The sequence below is a fragment of the Heloderma suspectum genome, chromosome 14 (genome assembly GCF_057233095.1).
Source record: "Heloderma suspectum isolate Gila_16-S chromosome 14, 16-S_ref, whole genome shotgun sequence".
Classification (NCBI taxonomy): Eukaryota; Metazoa; Chordata; class Lepidosauria; order Squamata; family Helodermatidae; genus Heloderma; species Heloderma suspectum.
In genome coordinates, this window is record NC_139471.1 from 2,722,059 (window position 1) to 2,742,346 (window position 20,288).

The 20,288-nt window shown below is 47.5% G+C and overlaps 1 protein-coding gene across 1 annotated transcript in view; it reads right to left on the bottom strand.

The window, feature by feature from the left end:
• GPSM1 (G protein signaling modulator 1) overlaps window positions 1-20,288 on the bottom strand; it is an 85,464-nt gene that overhangs the window by 34,549 nt on the left and 30,627 nt on the right. The window contains exons 8-9 of the mRNA XM_084821177.1: window positions 16,592-16,700; window positions 12,204-12,318 (exon numbers count right to left, since the gene is read on the bottom strand). Coding sequence (XP_084677303.1) covers window positions 12,204-12,318; window positions 16,592-16,700 — 224 coding nt within the window. The remainder of the gene's footprint in view (window positions 1-12,203; window positions 12,319-16,591; window positions 16,701-20,288) is intronic.

Sequence of the window (20,288 nt, forward strand, 5' to 3'; positions counted from 1 at the left end):
AAACTCTAGTTAATTATACAGGTGCTGAAGGGTATTTTGTAAAACTGCCGGAGCGAAACCATGTATCTTTGATCCGAAAGCCCCTGCCTGCCCTTGAATCAATCCACATACTAGCTGTTAAATATCTCCTACCCCTATACAGGCAGGTTGTGCAAGGGAGGGAGCTACTCCCTTAGTAACTCGTGCATGTTAGCGTAACATGACTCTCGTCACTTGTGTGCTGCCAAAGTCTTATTCCATTGATGGATATCCTGCCTTTCGTCAGAAGGAGCCCAGGGCAGCTAACAACCCATATAAAAACCATACAACACAAACACTGTTAAAATCATAACTCTGATATTGCAAATACATCATAAAACACCATCAAACCCAGTGGAAGCTGGTGGCTCTGATGTCAGTAGGGCAGTGAATGGCTCCGGGTTTCAGTCAGAACCACTCAGAACTCTAAAGGGGCTATCCAAGGTCCACTGATCAAACCATCAGTACAACACCAGAAAACCGATAAACCCCTCGCCTATACCCCAAAGGCTTGTACAATGAAATACGCCTTTTACTGGTACCTGAATGACGACAGCGTGGGGGACAACTGAATCTCTACCAGAAGGGGAGTTTCCACAGACAGGGTACCAACACCGAGAAGTCTCTGTCACATGTGGTAGCCTCCAAGGGCCACATTTCTTGAAGGCGCTACAAGCAAAGTCTCTGCGGCCAATCCCAGGTTAGTCAGTACTGGGAAACATGGTCCTTCCCAATTATATCCCACTATTGCTATCCAAGTATTCATCCAAGGAGCTGCAGGGGGGTGTACATCGTTTCCCTGCCCCTAGTTTTATCCACACAGCAACCCTGTGAGGTAGGCAAAGCTGAGCAGCACTGACGCGCCCCAGGTCATTCATAAACAAGGAAGAGTCTTGCGGCACCTTAAAGACAAACCAGTTTACCCTGGCATAAGCTTTCATGGACACTGTCCACTTGATCAGCTGCATTAAACACAGACATTCATGCCCGCTGACTTCAGTGCTACTCATGGGAGCATTTTCACCCAATGGAAATATATTTCTGAAGGGCAGATTTAAACGTTTCCAAATAAATATATATGCATGCCACCTCCTCCTGTCTCTACAGGAGACATCAGACTCTACAGGTAGGGACATCGGAAGCTGCCACAGACTGAGTCAGATCCTTAGTCCATCTAACCCAGTACTGTCGATGCTGACCGGCAGCAATGGCTCTCCAGGGTTTCAGGCAGGATTCTTTCCCAGCCTTACCTGGAGTTGCTGCCAGGGATCAAACCTGGGGCCTTTTGCATGCAAGGCAGGGGCTCTGCCACTGCGCTAGAGCCACTCTGCTTAAAAACAAAGTAAGATTCTAATTCTCATGGTTCCAATACAGCTTTAAAGCGGTTCACAGGAAGCTGCCTTATACTGAGTCAGAGCTTGGGTCCATTCAGCCCAGTATTGTCGACACTGACTGGCAGCTGCGGCTCTCCAGGGTTTCAGGCAGGATTCTTTCCTAGCCCTTCCTGGAGACGTCGGGGAAGTCAAACCTGGGACCTTCTGCCTGCAAAGCGGGGGCTCACCACTGAGCTACAGCCTCCTCCCCTGAAATGGAGTGTGTGCAGGGGGGGGAGAGAGAGAGGGAGAGAGAACACCCCAGCACCAACAGAAATGATGCTTTAGTTCAGCCTTCCCCAATTTGGTGCCCTCCAGATTCAAATCCCATCAGCCCCAGCTAGCATGACCAGTGGTCAAGGATGCTAGGAGTTGTAGTCTAAAAGGGGATGCTTTACTAGCTTGACATAAATACTTGTTCAGAACTGGAGAGGCCTTCTGATTCACTCTGCTACGAATTATTTCTAGTGATCCACGCAGCACTCATTGATTTGCACACAACTTTCAATTATGTTACGTTACTTCTCCATTACAATAGTTCCACGAGGCAGGATTTACATGTGGGAAACTGAGGCCGACAGCGCGTGATTTCCCAATGGTCACAAAAAGTGTTTGGAACCCACCTCCTCTCCAAAACTCCAGGGCCAGATTCTCCCCCAAAGGCTCGCTCTTTTTATTCGCGCTACGGCAGAAGCAAGAAATGTGAAGGCAGATTGATATCTCCTCCAACGCTTGGGGCTGGGCGACCTACTCACCCAAGAATTGAAATGGCTCATGCATCTTTTCAGGACTGGACATCTTTACAGCAGGTTTCAAAAGCAACATCGGGTCCCTTTCCAACGGTTCCTTTCAAAGGGTTCCTTGCTGTTGCTGCCTTCAGGTTTTCCTCCAGCCGCCCATGCCTGGCCCGGCCTGGCTGCACTAGTGGTCTTAATATTCAGTAAAAAAATAATAATGTTTTCCTGTCTGTCTTTCTCTCTCTGTTTCTTTCCCCTGATGAACAGCCTTCAACACAAGAAGATTCAGTAGCTGGGGAAACACCCCCTCCCCCCCGCATTACTCTGGACTTTTCTCCACCCTCCCACGTAGCTATTGGCATGTTTACCGAAAGGCACTATAGGCAAGCAGAAAACCTCAGGGGTGTTTCTAAATGCTTGCTCTGTCTTTAAGGTTGCTCGAGGTCTCTAATCTAGCGAGTCGAAAACTTTCTGGAGAGCTTCAGCCCAACCACCTGGGTGACTGGCAGAATTCACGCCTATTTTTAGAAAAGCAGAGGACGATTTGGGTGTGTTTGTAGAGCTTTCGAATCATACTCTGGATTTTTAAAGAAAAAATGTTTTCCCCATCCCAGGTTATCTTCACCTCTCCCATGTCTCCATTTCCTCTCCCTTCCTGATTTTTTTCCCCCCTGCATGCTACTGCTGAAATTTAGATTGGCAGTTCTTGGGGCAGAGACCTTTAGGTTTTGTTTGTTTTGCTTATGAAATTCTTTCCAATGCTGGGCACACTGATGGGGCTTTATAAATAAAGCTTTTCATAATTCAAATATGAGGAGGCATTGTGTGTGGGCATTCTGAGAATGGGCTCCTTGTCATCAATGAATGTCACAGGCACGAGCCCAGGGAGGGTGAAACTCTTTCAACCCGACGGCCGAACTGCCCATATTTACATTTGTGGTTTTCACTGTTGTGAACCGCCCAGAGAGCTTCGGCAATTGGGTGGTATAGAAATGTAATCAATCCAATTAAAATAAAATAAAATAAAATAAATAACTCCATTTCGGAGCAGCCTTAGGGGGGCACGTTCCAGTGCTGGGCAGGGCCGAGGTGGAGTCTAAGCCCTAAAACACAAGACCACAATTTGGAATCCAAATACAGATGGCGCTGTAAGGCGGCCCTTTGCTTTGCAGCGTGATCCCCCCGCCCCCCGTTTTTTTTAAAAAACCAAGAAACAAAAGAAAAATCCGGAGGGACAGAGAGCCTGGCCGGTGCCAAAGGAGCGCCCACGGGCAGCATGTTGGAAACAGCAGCAGTAGCGCTCAAGTGTTAGCTTCGCTACTCCACACGAAAGAGAGAAGCACATAACCTCCATGCCATGGTAGTCACCGAATATTCACGTCATTAAATAAATAGGCCATTTAAGAACTCTAGATATGAGTTCAAAGACTTCAAAGTAAAGACTCTGCACAAGCAAACTGAACATTTTGAGAAAAACAAGTTCACCAAAACTTGGTGGCTCTTTAAATGCTCCGGCAGAACTTCCATCCAAAAGCCGAGGAAGAGAAAGAGCGGAATGGTTCTCCCCCGGGGCAACTGCCTGTATTATCCAGAGTGTTCCTCCTTCATTCAAACTCCCACATAGAGGAAAACGTTTACAGGGCACTTAGAAAAGGCTGCTGCCAAAGCTGAACTGGCCGAAAGCCACACAGGCCTTTCTGGCTTGGTGAGTGCACCCATTTGCCGGTGACTCCAGCCCCCCCCCACACACACAATTCCGATCGTACACCTCAGAAGAACACAACTTCCCATTAAAAAAAGAGAAAAGATTTGGGACTACTGAAGTCCTCTATTCGAAGGGGTGCCAGAGGACCGTATTTGAAGGCATCCCCAATTTGCAGGGCTGCTTAGGCTGGCCAGGTGTCCTCTTTTAGAGAGGACCGTCCTGTCTTTGAAGGTGTCCTCTATTTGAAGGCCTGTTCTATCCAATTCCAGTTTAAAGATAGGGACCCACCAGAACTCTTTTTCACCCATCACCATTTAGCACCCATCCAGCAGACTGAACAGCAGGTACACAGCTCACCTGGTCACCATCTTCCACACAAAAGCAAGATGGACTGCCTTTCTCTTTACATTCGAATAACTATTTCTAAATTGGCATCAACCCATATAAATTAGCACATGCCAGTTTTATGCAAACCACTGTCCTCTTTTGTCCTCTTTTTTGGCAATGCACAAGCGGCTGCCCTAATATGTGCAAGGGCATGTCTATCTCCGTTTCTGCTCTGCACATTTGGCTCTGGGAAGGGATGTTCCAGGGCTGCACTCGTTTATGTTGGGGCCCGGGCCTAACAAGGCTCTTTCTTTACACAGCATCCTTTTTACAGCTCAGTGTTGTCTCATGGGCTCCACATGCTACAGCTTTCCCCAACCCGGTAGCTTCCAAATGAGTTGGACGGCAAATCCCATCATTCCCAGCTACTGAAGTCCAACACATCTGGAGAAGCCAGGTTGGGGAAGGCTGACATATAACATGTACTTGCTTCCCCCTGTTCAAAGCAAGGACCGAAGGAGAGAATCTCCCCAGGGTTGGTGCTGCAGCAATGTTCTTTCGTCCCCTTCTGGACCTGCCACTCTTGAGGCAGGTTCTCCAGAGCTACCGGAGAACGTCCCCTTCCCTGACGCCTGTGAATTTATTTTGTCCTTTATTTATTTGTTTGTTTGTTTGTTTGATTTTTACCCTGACTTTCCACCCACCACCCCACCAAAAAAGACAGCAAATGCCAATAAAACCCAGATTAAAATAAACTTTGTTAACACAATCATAAAAAAAACAAATAGATCAAAAAGCACAATTAAAAAACCACAATCAAATAAATAAAAAAAGAAAAGGAAAACAGCACACCACTAATTCAAACCTCCTTCAGCAGCAGATCAGCTTACATGCCAAAGGCCTGGCTGAATAAAAGATATTTTCCCCTGCCGGCGGAAGGAGAACAGAAAGGGAGCCAACCTAGTCTCCCTTGGCAGGGAGTTCCAGAGTCTGGGAGCAGCTACCGAAAAGGCCCTATCTTGCATCCCCAACAAATGTGCCTCTGATGGTGGCGGGACCGAGGGAAGGGCCTCCTCAGAAGATCTTAAAACCTGGGCAGTCTCGTATGGGAGAAGCTGGCCTTTCAGGTACCTGGTCCCAAGCCATATAGGGCTTCGTAGGTCATAAACAGCACCCTGAATTGTGCCCAGAAACCGACCAGAAGCCAGTAAAGCTGTCGTAACAAGGGGGATACATGCTCCCTGGAACTATCTCCCAGTGCTGGCTCCAGGTTTCGGAGGACCCTTGGGCAAGACGCCCTCCATGGGCCCCTTCCCTCAGTCAGTCCACCTTCTCACCGCCTGGTCACCAGCTGCTCTGTCTCCTCCTCCTCTTTCTCAACCTGGCTCCCACTTGCTTGCTTGGCAGGCAGAGAGCCAGGGGGCAAGGCGGCTGTGGCGTCTCCCACTCCTCCTCCTCGCCACCTCCATCACCTGGGCCAGAGCGAGAGGCAGGGGAACAAGCTGGTTGCGACGGGGAAGAGGAGGGGCAAGTCCAGGGGGCTCTTGCCAGTGGGCCCCTGCTGGGGGGTGGGCCCTTGGCAAGTGCCCTATCATGCTGACCCTTGATGGCAGCTCCAGTCAACAGTCTGGCTGCAGCATTGCAGATGTGCTGAGCTACGATACAGCTCTGCCTCCTTGCAGGATGTTATCAGATTAACTGAAGGCCATCCAAAGAGCTTCATCAAAGGCTTAGGAAGGAGCACCCAGACTTTGCTCCCCACCCCCGCCTCTTTGCCGAGTCCTCTGAGCGCCTTGCAACGCTGAGCTGCTTCTCGGAATAAGTGAAAGATTAAACACACAGACGCCCCAGAAACCCCAGTCGGTTCCGCCGCGAAGCAGTAATTAACTCGGACAGCATCTTGAATCAGCCAAACAACTGTAATTAAAGCGGCTGAACCGAACGCTTCAGCCAGGCAGAGAAAAACAAGGGGATCAGGATGTCTATCAAAGGAAAACCCTCCACGAATATCCCGGCAGAGAGAGAAAGCTGAAAAAGCTCAGGCCAGGCACAGCACAGCAAGCGCGTACCCCACTCATCTGCCTCTGTTGGAGCGCAGAAGACCGTGGCAAGGAGCCGGCTTTGGATTGGAAACTAAAGCAGACTCTTGAACTGGAAAAACAGGAAAAGGTTCAATAAATATATGGTTCCCCTATAAATCAGCCAGAGAAGGAACAGCTGCAGGGAGCTTGTTTCACCCTTCCCTGCCAGAAAGAAGACCTATAGGATCTTTTAGACTAAGAACCAGTGCCTATGCTCTGCTTTTTTCCTCCTTCCTCCCAATCCCTTTTCCTTTTGTGTCATGTCTTTTAGATTGTAAGCCTGAGGGCAGGAACTCTCTTTTTATTCACCTCTGGGAGCCACTCTGGAAGCCTTTTTTGACTGAAAGGTGCGGAAAAAATGCTGCAAATAAAGACTTTATTCATTCTAAAATATTCATAGCATTATGGAGGGGGAGGGGAGAGGTTATTTTAGTGGATAATTATTTTTAGCTGTTTTAAATGGTGTAGGTTTTAATTTTGTTGCAAGTTGTCTTGAGTCTTTTTTCAGAATGGTGTCTAAATAATCCGAATAAATAATGGTGATGATGGTGATGATGGTGATGATGCACACACAGATCTTCCCTTCGTGTCCCAGGGCGCATTTCTTTCATGACCATGTAATTCAGCCTTCCCCAGCCTGGTGTGGTCCTGATGAGTTGCGCTACAACTCCCAGGATGCTGGCTGGGAAAGATGGGAATATATCGGACTGCAACCTTTTCTAGTTTTTTTTAACCAATTTCTAAGGAAAATACACAGGAAGGAGTTATATTGGACAAGCCTGTCCATTTTTAAAATAAAGGGGTATGGTCAGAAGTGAAAAGTACACTGCTAAAGAGGCATGGTTAACATCCCAGCCTAGCCCCAGAAAATTCAGGGATGTGGAACCTGCTGCCCTCCAGATGTTATTGACCTCAGAAGAACAAGAGCCCTGCTGGATCAGACCCAGGGTCCATCTAGTCCAGCATTCTGTTCTCACAGTGGCTGGCCAGCTGTTGGCCAGGAACCCACAAGCAGGGCATGGGTTCAACAGCACCTTCCCACCCATGTTCCCCAGCCACTGGTGTACATAGGCTCACTGCCTCTGGTACTGTAGTTGGCCATAGCCATCAGGACTAGTAGCCATTGCTAGCCTTTTCCTCCAGGAATTTGACCAACCCCCTTTTAAAGCCCTCCAAATTGGTGGCCATCACTACATCCTGTGGTAGCGAAGTCCATAGTTTAACTCTGCACTGTGTGAAGAAGCCCTTCCCTTTCTTCTGTCCTGAATCTCCCACCAAGAAGCTTCTTGGGATGACCCCTTTGGGTTCTAGTATTATGAGAGAGGGAGGAAAAAGTCTCCTCCACTTTCTCCACACCACGTATAATTTTGTACACCCCTATCATGTCTCCCCTCACTCACCTTTTTCCTAAGCTAAGCAGCCCCAGAAGTTGTAACCTTTCTTCTCATGGGAGTTGCGCCAGCCCCTTGATAATTTCAGATACCCTTTTCTGCCCTTTTGCCAACTCTACAACAACCTTGGGGGGGGGGGGTTGACTCCAACTTCCATCACTCCCAGACAGGATGGCCAGTGATCAGGTATGATGGCAGTTGGAGTCCAAAATATCTGGACGGATGCAGGTTCCTCATCCCTAGAACTATGGTTGCTCAGTTTTGCCAATGTTTTTGTACCCTTGCTTATCCTTTGACCAAGGGGGAGGGGTTGGGCGGAAAAGATGCAACTTCCCTTAACTTTTGACGGAATTCACAAGAGAAGGAAGGGTATGAAAACTACTTATATCAAGCTTCTCCTTCTCCCTTGAAGGACTGAATAGCAATGGGGAGGGGAACGTATCTAGCCAAGGGCAAATATGTCGCCGGAAGAGAGCAGCGACTCAGGGAGCCTTGCCGTTGGGGGACAATGAACTCTTGTTTTCCCAAGCCAGTTGGCAGACAGGACTGGTAGCACAGAGTACCTTGCCTACAGGGTGGAGTTTGCTGACCTCGGTCTCCTTGGCGGTGCACAAACAAGCCAGATAAAGGCTTCCTTGTGGCAAGACGCTTTGGAGGGCGGCAGTGTACTTGCACAGCAGCAGGATGCGGCCAGCCTGCTGTGGATGGCTGAGACCATTTAGAGATGCTTCTTGGGCAACAATACAGTTGCCTGGCATCAGCGTCCTCCTTGGATGGGTGCCTCTGCTTTCAGAGCGGGTTCACTACGAACAGGAAACTAAGCAGGGTAGCTTCCACATTCAAAGTCAGGGGTGCAAAACCTCAGGCCCAGAGGCCAAATCTGGCCTGCCGGGGGGCTAAATGCTAAGGTTCCCCCCCAGAAGACCATGCTCCCTTCCCCGGCTCTGCCCCCTTCCCCCTGATTGTTCGGTAGTTTCCCAACTTTTGTGTGGTTTTCCACCCATTCTAAAAGATTGAAATGGCTCTTCGAAGGCTGGGTGACCGGCATGAAGAGCTTCAAGCCAGTATGTTGGTATTTTTGGCACTGCCCCTTTTGCCTTCAGCCCCACCCACCACTGGACTGCAGCCCCCGAGAGCTTCTCTGAATCCGGGCCTCAAGCTGAAAGGGGTTCAACAGCCACGTTCTAGGTAATCAGACCTGAAATTGCTCCTAGAACAGCCTTCGCCAACCTGGCACCCTTCAGATGTGTTGGACCACAACTCCCAGAATCCCCAGGCAGCATGGGGTGATGGGAGTTGTACTCCAACACATCTGGTCAAGACACTCCTAAACACGGTGCTTTAGGGAATTTGGTTGCCCTGATCTAGACTGGGAGAGGCAGGCCCGTGTTCACAAAAGGAATGCATCTCCAGGATGGCGAAGGTGGACGAGTCACAGACAGGAAGGTGCTTTGCACATAAGAAGATCCATCCACCACAGTTAGGAACACAAGGAGCATCATGCTGGATCAGACCAAGGGTCCATCTAGTCCAGCATTCTGCTCACACAGGGGCCCACCAGTTCCTCCTCCACGAATTTCTCTAATTCTCTTTTAAACCCATCCAAATGGGTGGCCATCACTACATCTGGTGGTAGCGAATTCCATCATTTTGCTATATGAAGGAGTAGTTATTTTTACCAGTCCTGAATCTCTCAAAATTCAGCTGAATGGGGTGACTCCAGTGGGTATTATGGGACAGGAGAAGAACTTTTGCCAAACCATTTCCTCCACACCATGCCTCCGGAGAAGAAGGCTGGAGAAGCAAGCGATCGCACATTTCTAAACCAAACCACAGCCACGAAGGCTATAAATCTGTTTTTATAAAAAGAAAATAAAGAGAGACCTCAGACGGACAGACTCCAAATTCTTAAGCCAGCACCTCCTGCAACATGAAGTCAGGTTTTGCAATATCATGGCCTGACAGATAAGAAATTCACAGCAGATTCCTTATTTCCTTTTCAAAAACGAATCCAGCAAATTGCGATGCTGGGCGGTGTCAATTCTCCCCCCTACGTCTGCCTAGTTCCTCCCTCTCTTCTTGGCTACTTGGTTTTTGTTTTTGGGGTTGTTGTTTTTTCCCTTTTGAGTACATTTTGTACTCCTGATTGGAGCATGTCTGACCTTGGGAACCCGATCAATGAGGCCGCTGATGAATGAGGTCATTATAGCCCTATAAAAGCTTCAAAGAAAGAGCACTGCTTGATTAACACAGCTCACAATCCAAAGAGCTTCCTACTTCCTTCTCCCGTAATTACGCTTGCAAGTTCATCAAGCACAGTCGTTAACATGCCGCTATCAAGAAAGAGAGAATAAATTGGACCCCGGAGCGGGGGGGCTCGCCAATATTCGCCGGAAGCTTGGAAGAGACAGATGCTCTGATCCTGCCCTAGCTTTCCCACCTCTCATTGTAATTTTATTTTTACTTACTTACTTACTTACTTACTTACTTACTTATTTATTTAATTTAAAACATTTCTTGGCCACCTTTCAGGGCAGAAGCCCTCCCAAGGAGGCTTACAGCCACAAAATATATAAAAATAGTTAAAATATTAAAAATGATAAAAACATAAAAACAACAATAAAAGCCAACAATAAAACCAGTAACAGCAACAACAGCAGTCATATCAAGAGAAGGCCATGGTAAAATAATATGTTTTCAAGGCCTTCTTAAAAGCCTGCAATGACGGAGCATGGCAGACCTCTGATGGAGGCTTGTACCAAAGGTGTGGGGCCACTGCAGAGAAGGCCCTCCCACGGCATTTATTACATTTATATCCTGCCTTGTTTCCTCTTGCAAGAAGCCCAAAGCAGCTCACATAGTCCTCCTCCTCTCCACTTTATCCCCACAACGACTCTGTGAGGTAGGTTAGCCTGAGAGTCAGTGACTGGCCCAAAGTCATCCAGTGAGCTTCATGGCCCAGTGGCGACTTCAACCCAGGTCTCCCAAGTCCCAGTCCAACACTCTAACTGCTAGACCACACCGTCTGTCCAGTGTGAGCCAGTGTTCCATGATTTCTCGATGCGTTGTTCCTTCCCCCAGGTCACAGATGCCAAGTGTGGCACATCTGGCCCACTCTCTGGGGTTCTCCAGATGGCCGTGCCTTTCCCCCAACCACCAATCATCTGATGGTTCCCCAGCATTCATACAGTCTCCCCGCCCTCCATTCTAAAAGGCTGAAATGCCTCTCCGAAGGCCTAGTTACTGGCAGGAAAAGCTTCAAGCTAAAATATGCTTGAATTTTTGGCCAGGTCCCTTCTGCCTTTGGCCATGGCCACCACTGGAATGTGGCCCCCAAAGCCTTCTCCAAAATGGAATCTGGCCCCTAGGCTGAAAGAAGTTCTGCGTCCCCATCCTAAGGTGGCCTTAAGTGTGCTCCCTGCCATCCCCGAATTTCCTGCTATGCACCCCTTGTTTTAAAGCTTAATTTGGCCTTTTCAGGCCACCATCATGGTTTGCCACTGAAACCGGGCAGCGGATGATCAATTGTTTTGCCGCTGCCACCAAAATTAGCAGTGTGCAGTAGCGGTGCGCCCCCTGCTGGATTCCGGGGTGCTGGAAATTGGCCCCCAGCTAGGAGTTGTGTAAAATCCATTGTGTCTGCGTTTCATGGATTGTCAGGCACTTCTCGTTCCGTCATCCGCTCATCAATGGAATTGGATTCTTCTTCGTTTCCAAATTTGCGCAAATTTTCATTTGGGCAAATTCGCACTTGCGTAAATTTCCGCTCGCACAAATGCATTCCCCCCCCCCCCCAGTGTACACTTTCATGCTTTAGCCTATGGGGGAAATGTGCATTTCTGGCCATCTTTTAAAATGGCGTGTCTATTTCTATTACTGAAGTTGAGCAAAATTCTGGAAAGTTAGAAGAATGCTCCACAAGTCTGCGGAATCTGCCCAACTAGGAAAAAGCCGTTCTGCTGTGGAATCTGCAGGTCGGATTCACAAAAATCTGAACTCATATGGTTCCATTGTGGATTTCTCCAACAGCCCTGCCGCCAGCACCCCCAAAGTTGCCCACCCGTGCCCTAAGGCGTATCTGGCTTGGTCTTGGGATCTTGTGAAGATGCTCACATGTGTCAGGATGACATCCTGGGCAACCCTGGTTGAGCCAGGACTTGGGTCAGTCATGATTTTCACCCAAGTGATGCAACAGGCAGAAAATGGCTTCCCCATGTGTCCAGGACATTGTGGTGCATTAACAACATGGGGCATAATCTATGGGGAAGTTCACCTGTGGAGGCCTCATTGGAGCAAGTGGCTGTTGTGCCAAAGAACTTCCTGCTGGATTGCACCCCTGGTGGGGCGGATCCATCTCCCTCCTTCTTCTCTGCCCCCAAGAGGACATGGCCTTCTGGGAAATCCCTTCTGGGGATCTGGCCAGCCTGAGGTTCCAGACCCTGGAACTAGGGTCTGGAAGGCATATACAAGATAAAGAAAAAATGAACAAATGAACAAATGACAGAACAAAAGTAACCAAGATTCAAAGAACTGGAGGAGGCACGGAAAGATCTTGGAAGAAGGAAACTCACCCTGGACTTCATAGCCAGATGCATCTAACTCATCAACAGTCTGCTTCAGACCCAAAACCGACCTCAGCTGTGAGATGTTCGTATGTGCTGTGATCTCCCCACCGTGGTCTCCAATCTGGAAATAGTGATAATCTATGATTACCGTTCAATAAATTTTAGACCTCAGTTTACAGCATCTGACCAAACAAAATTCTATATGCAAAACGGACTAAAACATCTACAATATTTGCAAAGGAACGGAGTGCCTTTGTTGATGACTGGAAATGAAATTATCATCTAGAAATGAACATATATGCATGCTTCATTGTCTCCTAAGTGTCCAATTTGTTTTAGGTGAGGATTATATATCAGAGTTAGTGCAAAGTGTACTATTTGTTGATGTATTTCCTATTTATTGATATATTGTTTTATGAATTCTCATATAAAGTAATACATTAGTTAATGATATTACTGTATTAATTATCTGTGATGTAAATAGTTATCTATTGAACTTCTTGTGAAAGTTTTGTAATAAAAATTTAAATTTAAAAAAGAAAAGAAAAACAGGAGCAGCAAATGATAAATTAAAGAGCAAACACAAATAAAAAACAATATGCTGCAGCTGTCTGCTGTATATTGTCCTTTCAAAGGATTTTTGAAATGGCCAGGCCGTACTTGACCTTCTCAAAATCAGAACAAAGCATTGCTGACAGCCTTTCATAAAGAGGGAATTCTGCAAAAAAGGGTGCCACCACAGAAAAGGCCCCACTCCTCCTAGCAATCCACCTGATTTTTCTTCATTTATATCCTGTGTCTTTAGCCCCAAGAGCAACTAAGAAGCACATAGAAAATCACCAAATCATATGAAAACAACAAAACTGTAAAGTATAAAAAAAATAAAACAGCTGTAAACTACCAGAGGAAAAAACCTGGAAACAGCAAAAAACATCCTAAATTTTAAAGAAAAAGTGATCAGAAGTCAAAAACAGTGGGTTGGATCCAAATCCTTGGTTCCACCAGCGTCCGGAGAAGGCCCCCACCTCACAAGGTAGTGATGTACAGAACAGAGCTTCTCCTGATTACAATATTGTATAGGTAGGTTCAGGTTGGAGGAGACTGTCTTTCAGATATCCAACTTTAGATGTCTTCTGCACCCTTCAGAGTTCACTCAGGAGGAGAGGGTGGTTGCTGTATGCCCCGGCCATGGGCTGCTACGGCTTGGTGGTGCCAAGATAATGATAAGCCAGATCCAGGTTTGCTTACAAGGAGACTTTATTGAGTATTTACAGCACACAGGCGTACCCAGTGGTTGGATCAGCCAGCTTCTCTGAACCCAGAGCCAAGGGGTACAATGGGTCTTATACCATACATGTCAGCAGTGAGGCAGCATGGCAGAAGCAAGCGTTAATTAGCGTTCATTTGCAACTTTCCCAGCATAGGCTAATAGTACTTGTTCAGAGGGAAAACAATCAGAACTTTCCCAGCACGGACATCTGTAACGCGGCATAAACATAGTCTCACATCTCAGGCACATCCTAGGCCCCGATAAGATACTAGCTTTCGTTAGCCTGGAATGTGCTGAGGCCGCGCTATCGACCTTTGACTTATCTCACATGCTCAGAGGCCCACTAGCAAGGAAACTGCGGCAATAATGAACTGAAAGAGAGCACTATGGATCTCTTTGTTGTTCAGTCATTCAGTCGTGTCCGACTCTTCATGACCCCACGGACCTTAGCACGCCAGGCCTTCCTGTCCTGCGCTCTCTCCCGGAGCGGGCTCCAGTCCATATTCATTGCATCAGTGATGCTATCTAGCCATCTCATCCTCTGCTATCCCCTTCTCCTTTTGTCTTCAGTCTTTCCCAGCATCAGGGTACTACAGGTGACTTGGTTACACTCCTGGGGCCATTACAGTTGCATTCAGATATGTGTCTACAGCAGGGGGTTGAACTTCAGGCCATGCAGGCAAATCTGGCCTGCCATGGGCCAAAAGTCAGTTTGGCTTGCCAAACCAGGCCTGGCTAGATGGGGAGACTCAGGCCTGAAAGTGGCCTGAGGCAAGGAAGCCAAGGCGACAAGGAAGCCAAGGGGCATGGGACAATGGAGAAACTGGGATGAAACCCTCAGGAGAACAGCAGGTGGAACACAGGGAGGAGGAAAGGCAGAGCAAAGGCATCAGGAAGAGCGTCTGAAAATGATGGAAGATGCCAGACGGCCCAAGGAAAAGAAGAGCTGCAGGTTGGCAGGAAGCAGGGAGAGAAAGAGTGCTGAACAAGCACAGTAATGTAGTGAATATGGAGTTTTGTCAAAGGTTCAATTCTCTGATTCTGAAGTGAGGGTTCTTAAAAAGAAAACACACAATCTGCCCATTTATGATCCTTTTTCCTGGGCTTTTTCCTGGCTAGATGGATCTGTCCTGGACCCACTTAGCACCGAAGTACTCTGGTAGAGCGATATAGCACACCATCGGTTGAGCTGGCTGTCCCCCTTCTTACCATGGAGATGTTTAACCCCGGGAACAAATCTTGTTTATATCTTACATTTGTATCCCACCATTTTTCCTCCTGCAAGGAACCCCAGGTGGCATACACGATCTTCCTATTCTCCATTTTCATCCTCACAACAACCCTGTGAGGTAGGTGAGGCTGAGAGTCAGGGGCCGGCCCAAAGTCACCCAGGGAGCTTCGTGGCCCTGTGGGGAGTCGAACCCAGGTCTTCGGGGTCCCAGTCCAACACTAACCCAGCCTTCCCCAACCTGGTACCTTCCAGATGTTTTGGACTACAACCCCCAGCATTCCCAACTATCGACCATGCTAACTGGGGCTGATGGGAGTTGAAGTCCAAAACAATTTGAGGGCCCCAGGTTGGGGAAGCCTGCTCTAGCCACTACACCACAGTGTTTACCTAAAGCCATGAGAAACTGCGTTAACGCATGAGGAATTGTACAGCCTCCTCGGAGTGGGCGCCAGCTCTGAGCTCTTCTCCAAAAAAGGAACACGGAAGAGGAGCTGTCAGCAGAGCCCACTCCAAGCCAACTCTGCCTTGTAATCAAGGGGGCCGCCCTCCCACCCCACGAGGCTCAAATGCCTTCCCCGCCATCCGCCTCCGGGAAACGTCCCATTGTTCTATCCCCATCTGGCACTGAGTAATCAGACCCTCCACCGAGGACTGCAAACCCAAAACACACACCCGAGAACGTGTTGTTGTGAAAAGGCCAGCAAACAAGATTTATCGGGAACAGCTGACAACTTAATAATATGGGTGTGTGTGTGTGTGTGTAACAGATATACTAAGGCTCTGGCCCTCAGACTTCAGGATTGAGGGGGTGGGTTGCTTCCCTGCTGCGGCCTTGGTCTCTGTCTTGTTTCTCTTTGCTTGCATATAGCAAAGAGGTGATGGTCTAAACGCAGGATGGGCAGACAAGCAATGTTCCAGATCACCAGGGTCCGCCAAACATTGTCTCACCACTTGTCTCGTGCCTGATACTAAAGCACTTGTCTCGTGCTGCTAAATGCCTGATACATTAGAGAAAGAAAAGAGAGAGACTCTGTGTCATGGTCCCAGGTGTCCTGCCGCCACCAGAGTCGTCCCCAGGATTTTGACTTCTGCCTGGATTTTGACTCTGCTATTGCATTGCTCCTTGTGTTCACTTGCAAAGAGCCAAGGCTCAGTCTAGAGCAGGACACTCTGAGCGTGTGCAGTTTTGCATTTTAAATCATGTGCAGTTTTGTGTTTTCATAGAATCATAGAATAGTAGGGTTGGAAGGGGCCTACAAGACCATCAAGTCCAACCCCCTGCTAAACGCAGGAGGCCTGATTCCCAGGCAGTTTCCCATCCAAGTACTAACCAGGGCTGACCCTGCTTAGCTTACGAGATCAGACGAGATCGGGCGCATCCAGCAACCTCCAAACGCACATAAGCCGTAGCACCATCATGTCTGCACAAGAATAAAAGGGAGTTTGCTTCTGATGCTAAACACACTGATGGGGGGAGAAGCACCATTTTGTTGCAGGAAAGGATCATATATTTTAAAATATGAGAAGGTGCTACCCTTAAAGGGATCATTTTAGACAGACAGAGAAAAGTTTTAAAAAAGAAAGAAAAGAATAAAATGAGCATCTGTAGCTACGTACATGCTTGGTTAGTGGCCCTCTGACAATAAGATGTTTTGAAAACTAAGAGGAAAGGATCCTACTGGCGTCAGCCCCTGGTAGAACTGGCCTTGGTGCTGACGGGTTATTTGTGGGTCCCTGGACTTTGTTTCCACTGGTAATAATTGCACCTGGAGCTCCTGCTCGGGATGAACTTTCTGGCTTGTCCAACTGGCAACTGTTCGCTTCCCCCCAAGCGGTGTGCAATCAAATAATTAAACGAAACAATGAAGAACAGAACAATATATTTTGCGCTACCTCTTGGGAGATCTCAAGATGTTTCTCCGCAAAGTGCAAGGCTTGTTCATGGTTCCCGAGGGAGATGTAGGCATTTTCTAAACTCCAGCAGGCTCTTCCTTCTCCCACTCTGCAAAACCAGGAAATAGTTACTACCTACCCAATGAGAGGTATCAACATCCAACCACAGAAACTATAGTCCACATTTCCTTGTGCAGCGGAACGGCACACTCTGGTTGAGGAGATCTGTGTTGCTGCACCAGCACACATTCTAGTAATTTTGTATTTCCCATGGAGCAATGATGGATAATTTCTTTTCTTTTTTTAAAAAAAGAGAGATGTTCTAGTCCTCAGGGCTATAGGGTAAAAAACCAAAACTATGAAATTGCAGCACAACCCACAGATAGAAAATAGGGAAACAAGAACTTTGGTACCACAGCATAATTTTCAGGGCTGCGGTTCTCTCCCCGCCCCCATGACGGTACATCACAAATGAGTTTGGGAAGTCCCCTTGGTTTACTCAAACAATACAAATCTAAGTGCCCACCCCATCCCAATGTCCAGAATGAGATGCGCCGTTCTTTGGACCTTGACAGAATCCCAGTGACATTTTGGAAAGCATCAACTTTTTGCTCATCTGTTGGAAAAACGATTCTGTAAAATTCCATAAAATAATCTCACATAAGTATGAAGTCTTGAATATGTTAATTGCTATACCCTAGATGAAAACCTTGCCTCCCCCTAGTGGCTTCAACCGACTATACAGATTCAGAATCCTTTCCCAACAATTTTCATAGAGAGAAGCCCAAGACGTAGTAGTAGGGAGCCTGACGAAAGTTGTGTGTTGAGCTGGTGGGCTTAAGATGTATTTAGAAGTGTTGGTTATCACCTTCGAAGCCCTAAACAGCTTGGGACCCAAATACCTGAAGGAACCCCTGCTCCCATAATATCCTGCCCCTACTAAGGTCTTCAGAGGAGGTCCTTCTCTGAATACCATCAATGGGAGAAATTTCTGAATGTATATATTTTTTAAAAGCTCAAAAGGCGGGGGGGAATCAGTGGGAGAAATACACTGCATTTACAAAGGAGACAGCCTTCCTTGTGGTGGCCCCCAAATTTGGAATAAGAACATAAGAAAATAAGAAGAGCCGTGCTGGATCAGACCAAGGCTCCATCTAGTCATAGAATCACAGAATAGTAGGGTTGGAAGGGGCCTATAAGACCATCGAGTCCAACCCCCTGCTCAGTGCAGGAATCCAAGTCAGAGCATCCCTGACAGATGGCTGTCCAGCTTCATCTTGAATGCCTCCGGTGTGGGAGAGCCCACCACCTCCCTAGGTCATTGATTCCGTTGTCATATTGCTCCAACAGTCAGGACGTTTTTCCTGATGTTCAGCCAGAATCCAGCTTCCTGTAACTTGAGCCCATGATTCCATGTCCTGCACTCTGGGATGATCGAGAAGAGATCCTGGCCTTCCTCTCTGGGACAACCTTTCAAGTACTTGAAGAGCGCTATCCTGTCTCCCCTCAGTCTTCTCTTCTCAAGGCTCAACATGCCCAGTTCTTTCAGTCTCTCCTCATAGGGCTTTGTTTCCAGTCCCCTGATAGTCCAGCATTTTGATCATCCAGTGGCCAACCAGCTGGCCACGGGAAACCCACAAGCAGGACACGAGTGCAACAACAGCATCCTCCCAAAGGAGTTAGAATGGGCACCAACTTTGTTTTCTTTTCGGTGCCAAGTTAAAACATTTCTTTCTGCCCAGGCATGTGAACGTTTTAATTTGAATATGCTAAAATGGTAAATGTAAGTTGCTTTTTTAAAAAACACACGGAATAGTTATGTGTTTTTGTTAAGCTTGCTGTTCGCAGAGTCATTGTCGTTGTTTACATTTTTTTTGTACTGGATTTGTTGCTTTTTTAACACTGCATATGCTGCCCTTGGATCCTGTGGATGAAGGGTGGTTTATATATTTTAAAACTAAATCAGTCAATCAATCAATCAAGCCCAGAGTCCTTGGTCCAAAGTAGGCAGTCCAACCAGGAAGACACAGGACTGGCTATCACGACAAACCCCTCCAGCAGCAGGACTGCCCAACTGTTTTCTCTCTCTCGCAGAGCTGCTGTGCCTGTAACAGCTGCATGGCAGGCAGTAATTCAACTGGTCATGCTCCCCCCTCCCCGATCACTCTATCTCTGTGCTCCGAAATGTGACGTGGAGTTTCTGCCAAGGAAACTCAGCATTTTTTTTTTTTTACAGGCTGGGGAGGGCCCAGCCACAAAAACCCTGGCAGCACCACCTTATGGAAGAATGAAAGGCCAGTAACAGTCAAACCAATTGGCCCTGATCCGTCTGGCTGCTTGCGTTCCGTTAGAACACGCCTGCACAGAAAGTGACCCGACAAGCTCAATAAACCCACAGGCCACATTCTCTCCAGCTGCTGCCAACTGGGGTGGCCACTTACACAGAGGAAATGCATCACCCAAAAGGCGAGGGCAAGCGAGTGATGCCACGTGTGTGGTTCGGCTCCTGGAGCACGGCACATATCAGTCTGGAACTAGGCCAGGGGCAACATGGCCAGCAGTTGAAAGGGGGAGTCTCCTCAGTTCTCCCAGGGTTGTGGGGTGAGGCTTGAAGGAGCTGCTCCACACTGTGAGTGGGTTCCAGCAATGGAGCCTGGAGTGACGCTGCCCCTTTCACAATGGGTAGACCCGGCCTCTGAAGGAAAGAAACCCTGCCTGACCAAGGGGAAGAGCTTCTGCCATGGCTGGGGGTGAAGCCCCCAGAAGAGTTACTGGCTGGGAGGCCTACTCTCCAAGCAGCCTACCCTTTCAGGGACGAGGTCTGCGCGTATCCCTTTTGATAAGAGACACGCGGCGTATAATGTCACGCCAGCTACAGTTTGACTCATGTTCCCTTGTGAAATTGACTCTATGGGGAAATCCAGATTTAAAAATGGGAAAGGAAATGTTTTTGTGGCAGACCTGGACAGCTAATGATTTTTACCCTGGATTAATCATTGGGTGCTGATGACGAGTTTTTGCCATTTTCAGCTTTGTGAGATAAATTTGATTTGCCTGCTACTGCTGAATGGCAGTATTTGCAATTGAAACATTTGCTAGAATCTAGATTTGGTCCTGCTGCTTTTTCCACCTTGGAGTCCCCTTTGCTACTGGTAACACATATGGAAGCTGGGTAGGTCCACCGACCCAGGATTCATGTTTATAAATACTTATTATCAGTGGATAAATATGATACATGGGGTCTACAGCAGGAATGGAACAGGGAATTAGAATGTCCTATTTTGCCTAATCAATGGACTGGTCTTCTGACATCTATATCTGATAACTCTATGGACCTCAGGTTAGATCTTATTCAGCAAAAACTTTTGTTTCAGGTCTACTGGACACCACAACATCTCTTTAATAAAGGCTTGTCAAACTCAGCCAATTGTTGGAGGTGTAATGCAGTTAACACTTCTTTTATTCACATGTTTTGGAAATGTCCAATTGTTGCCTCCTTTGGGGAGGAAGTTATCATACGGGTAAACTTTGTATTGGAAAGCTCTTTAATATTTACTGATGCACATGTCCTCTTAAATTATTTATCGGCTTCTTGCAATGTATCACATGGTCAGTGTAAATGGATTTTTCACACCCTCTTGACTGCTAAAAGACTGATACTACAACCCTGGAAGGATAAAGGCTCATCACCTATAAT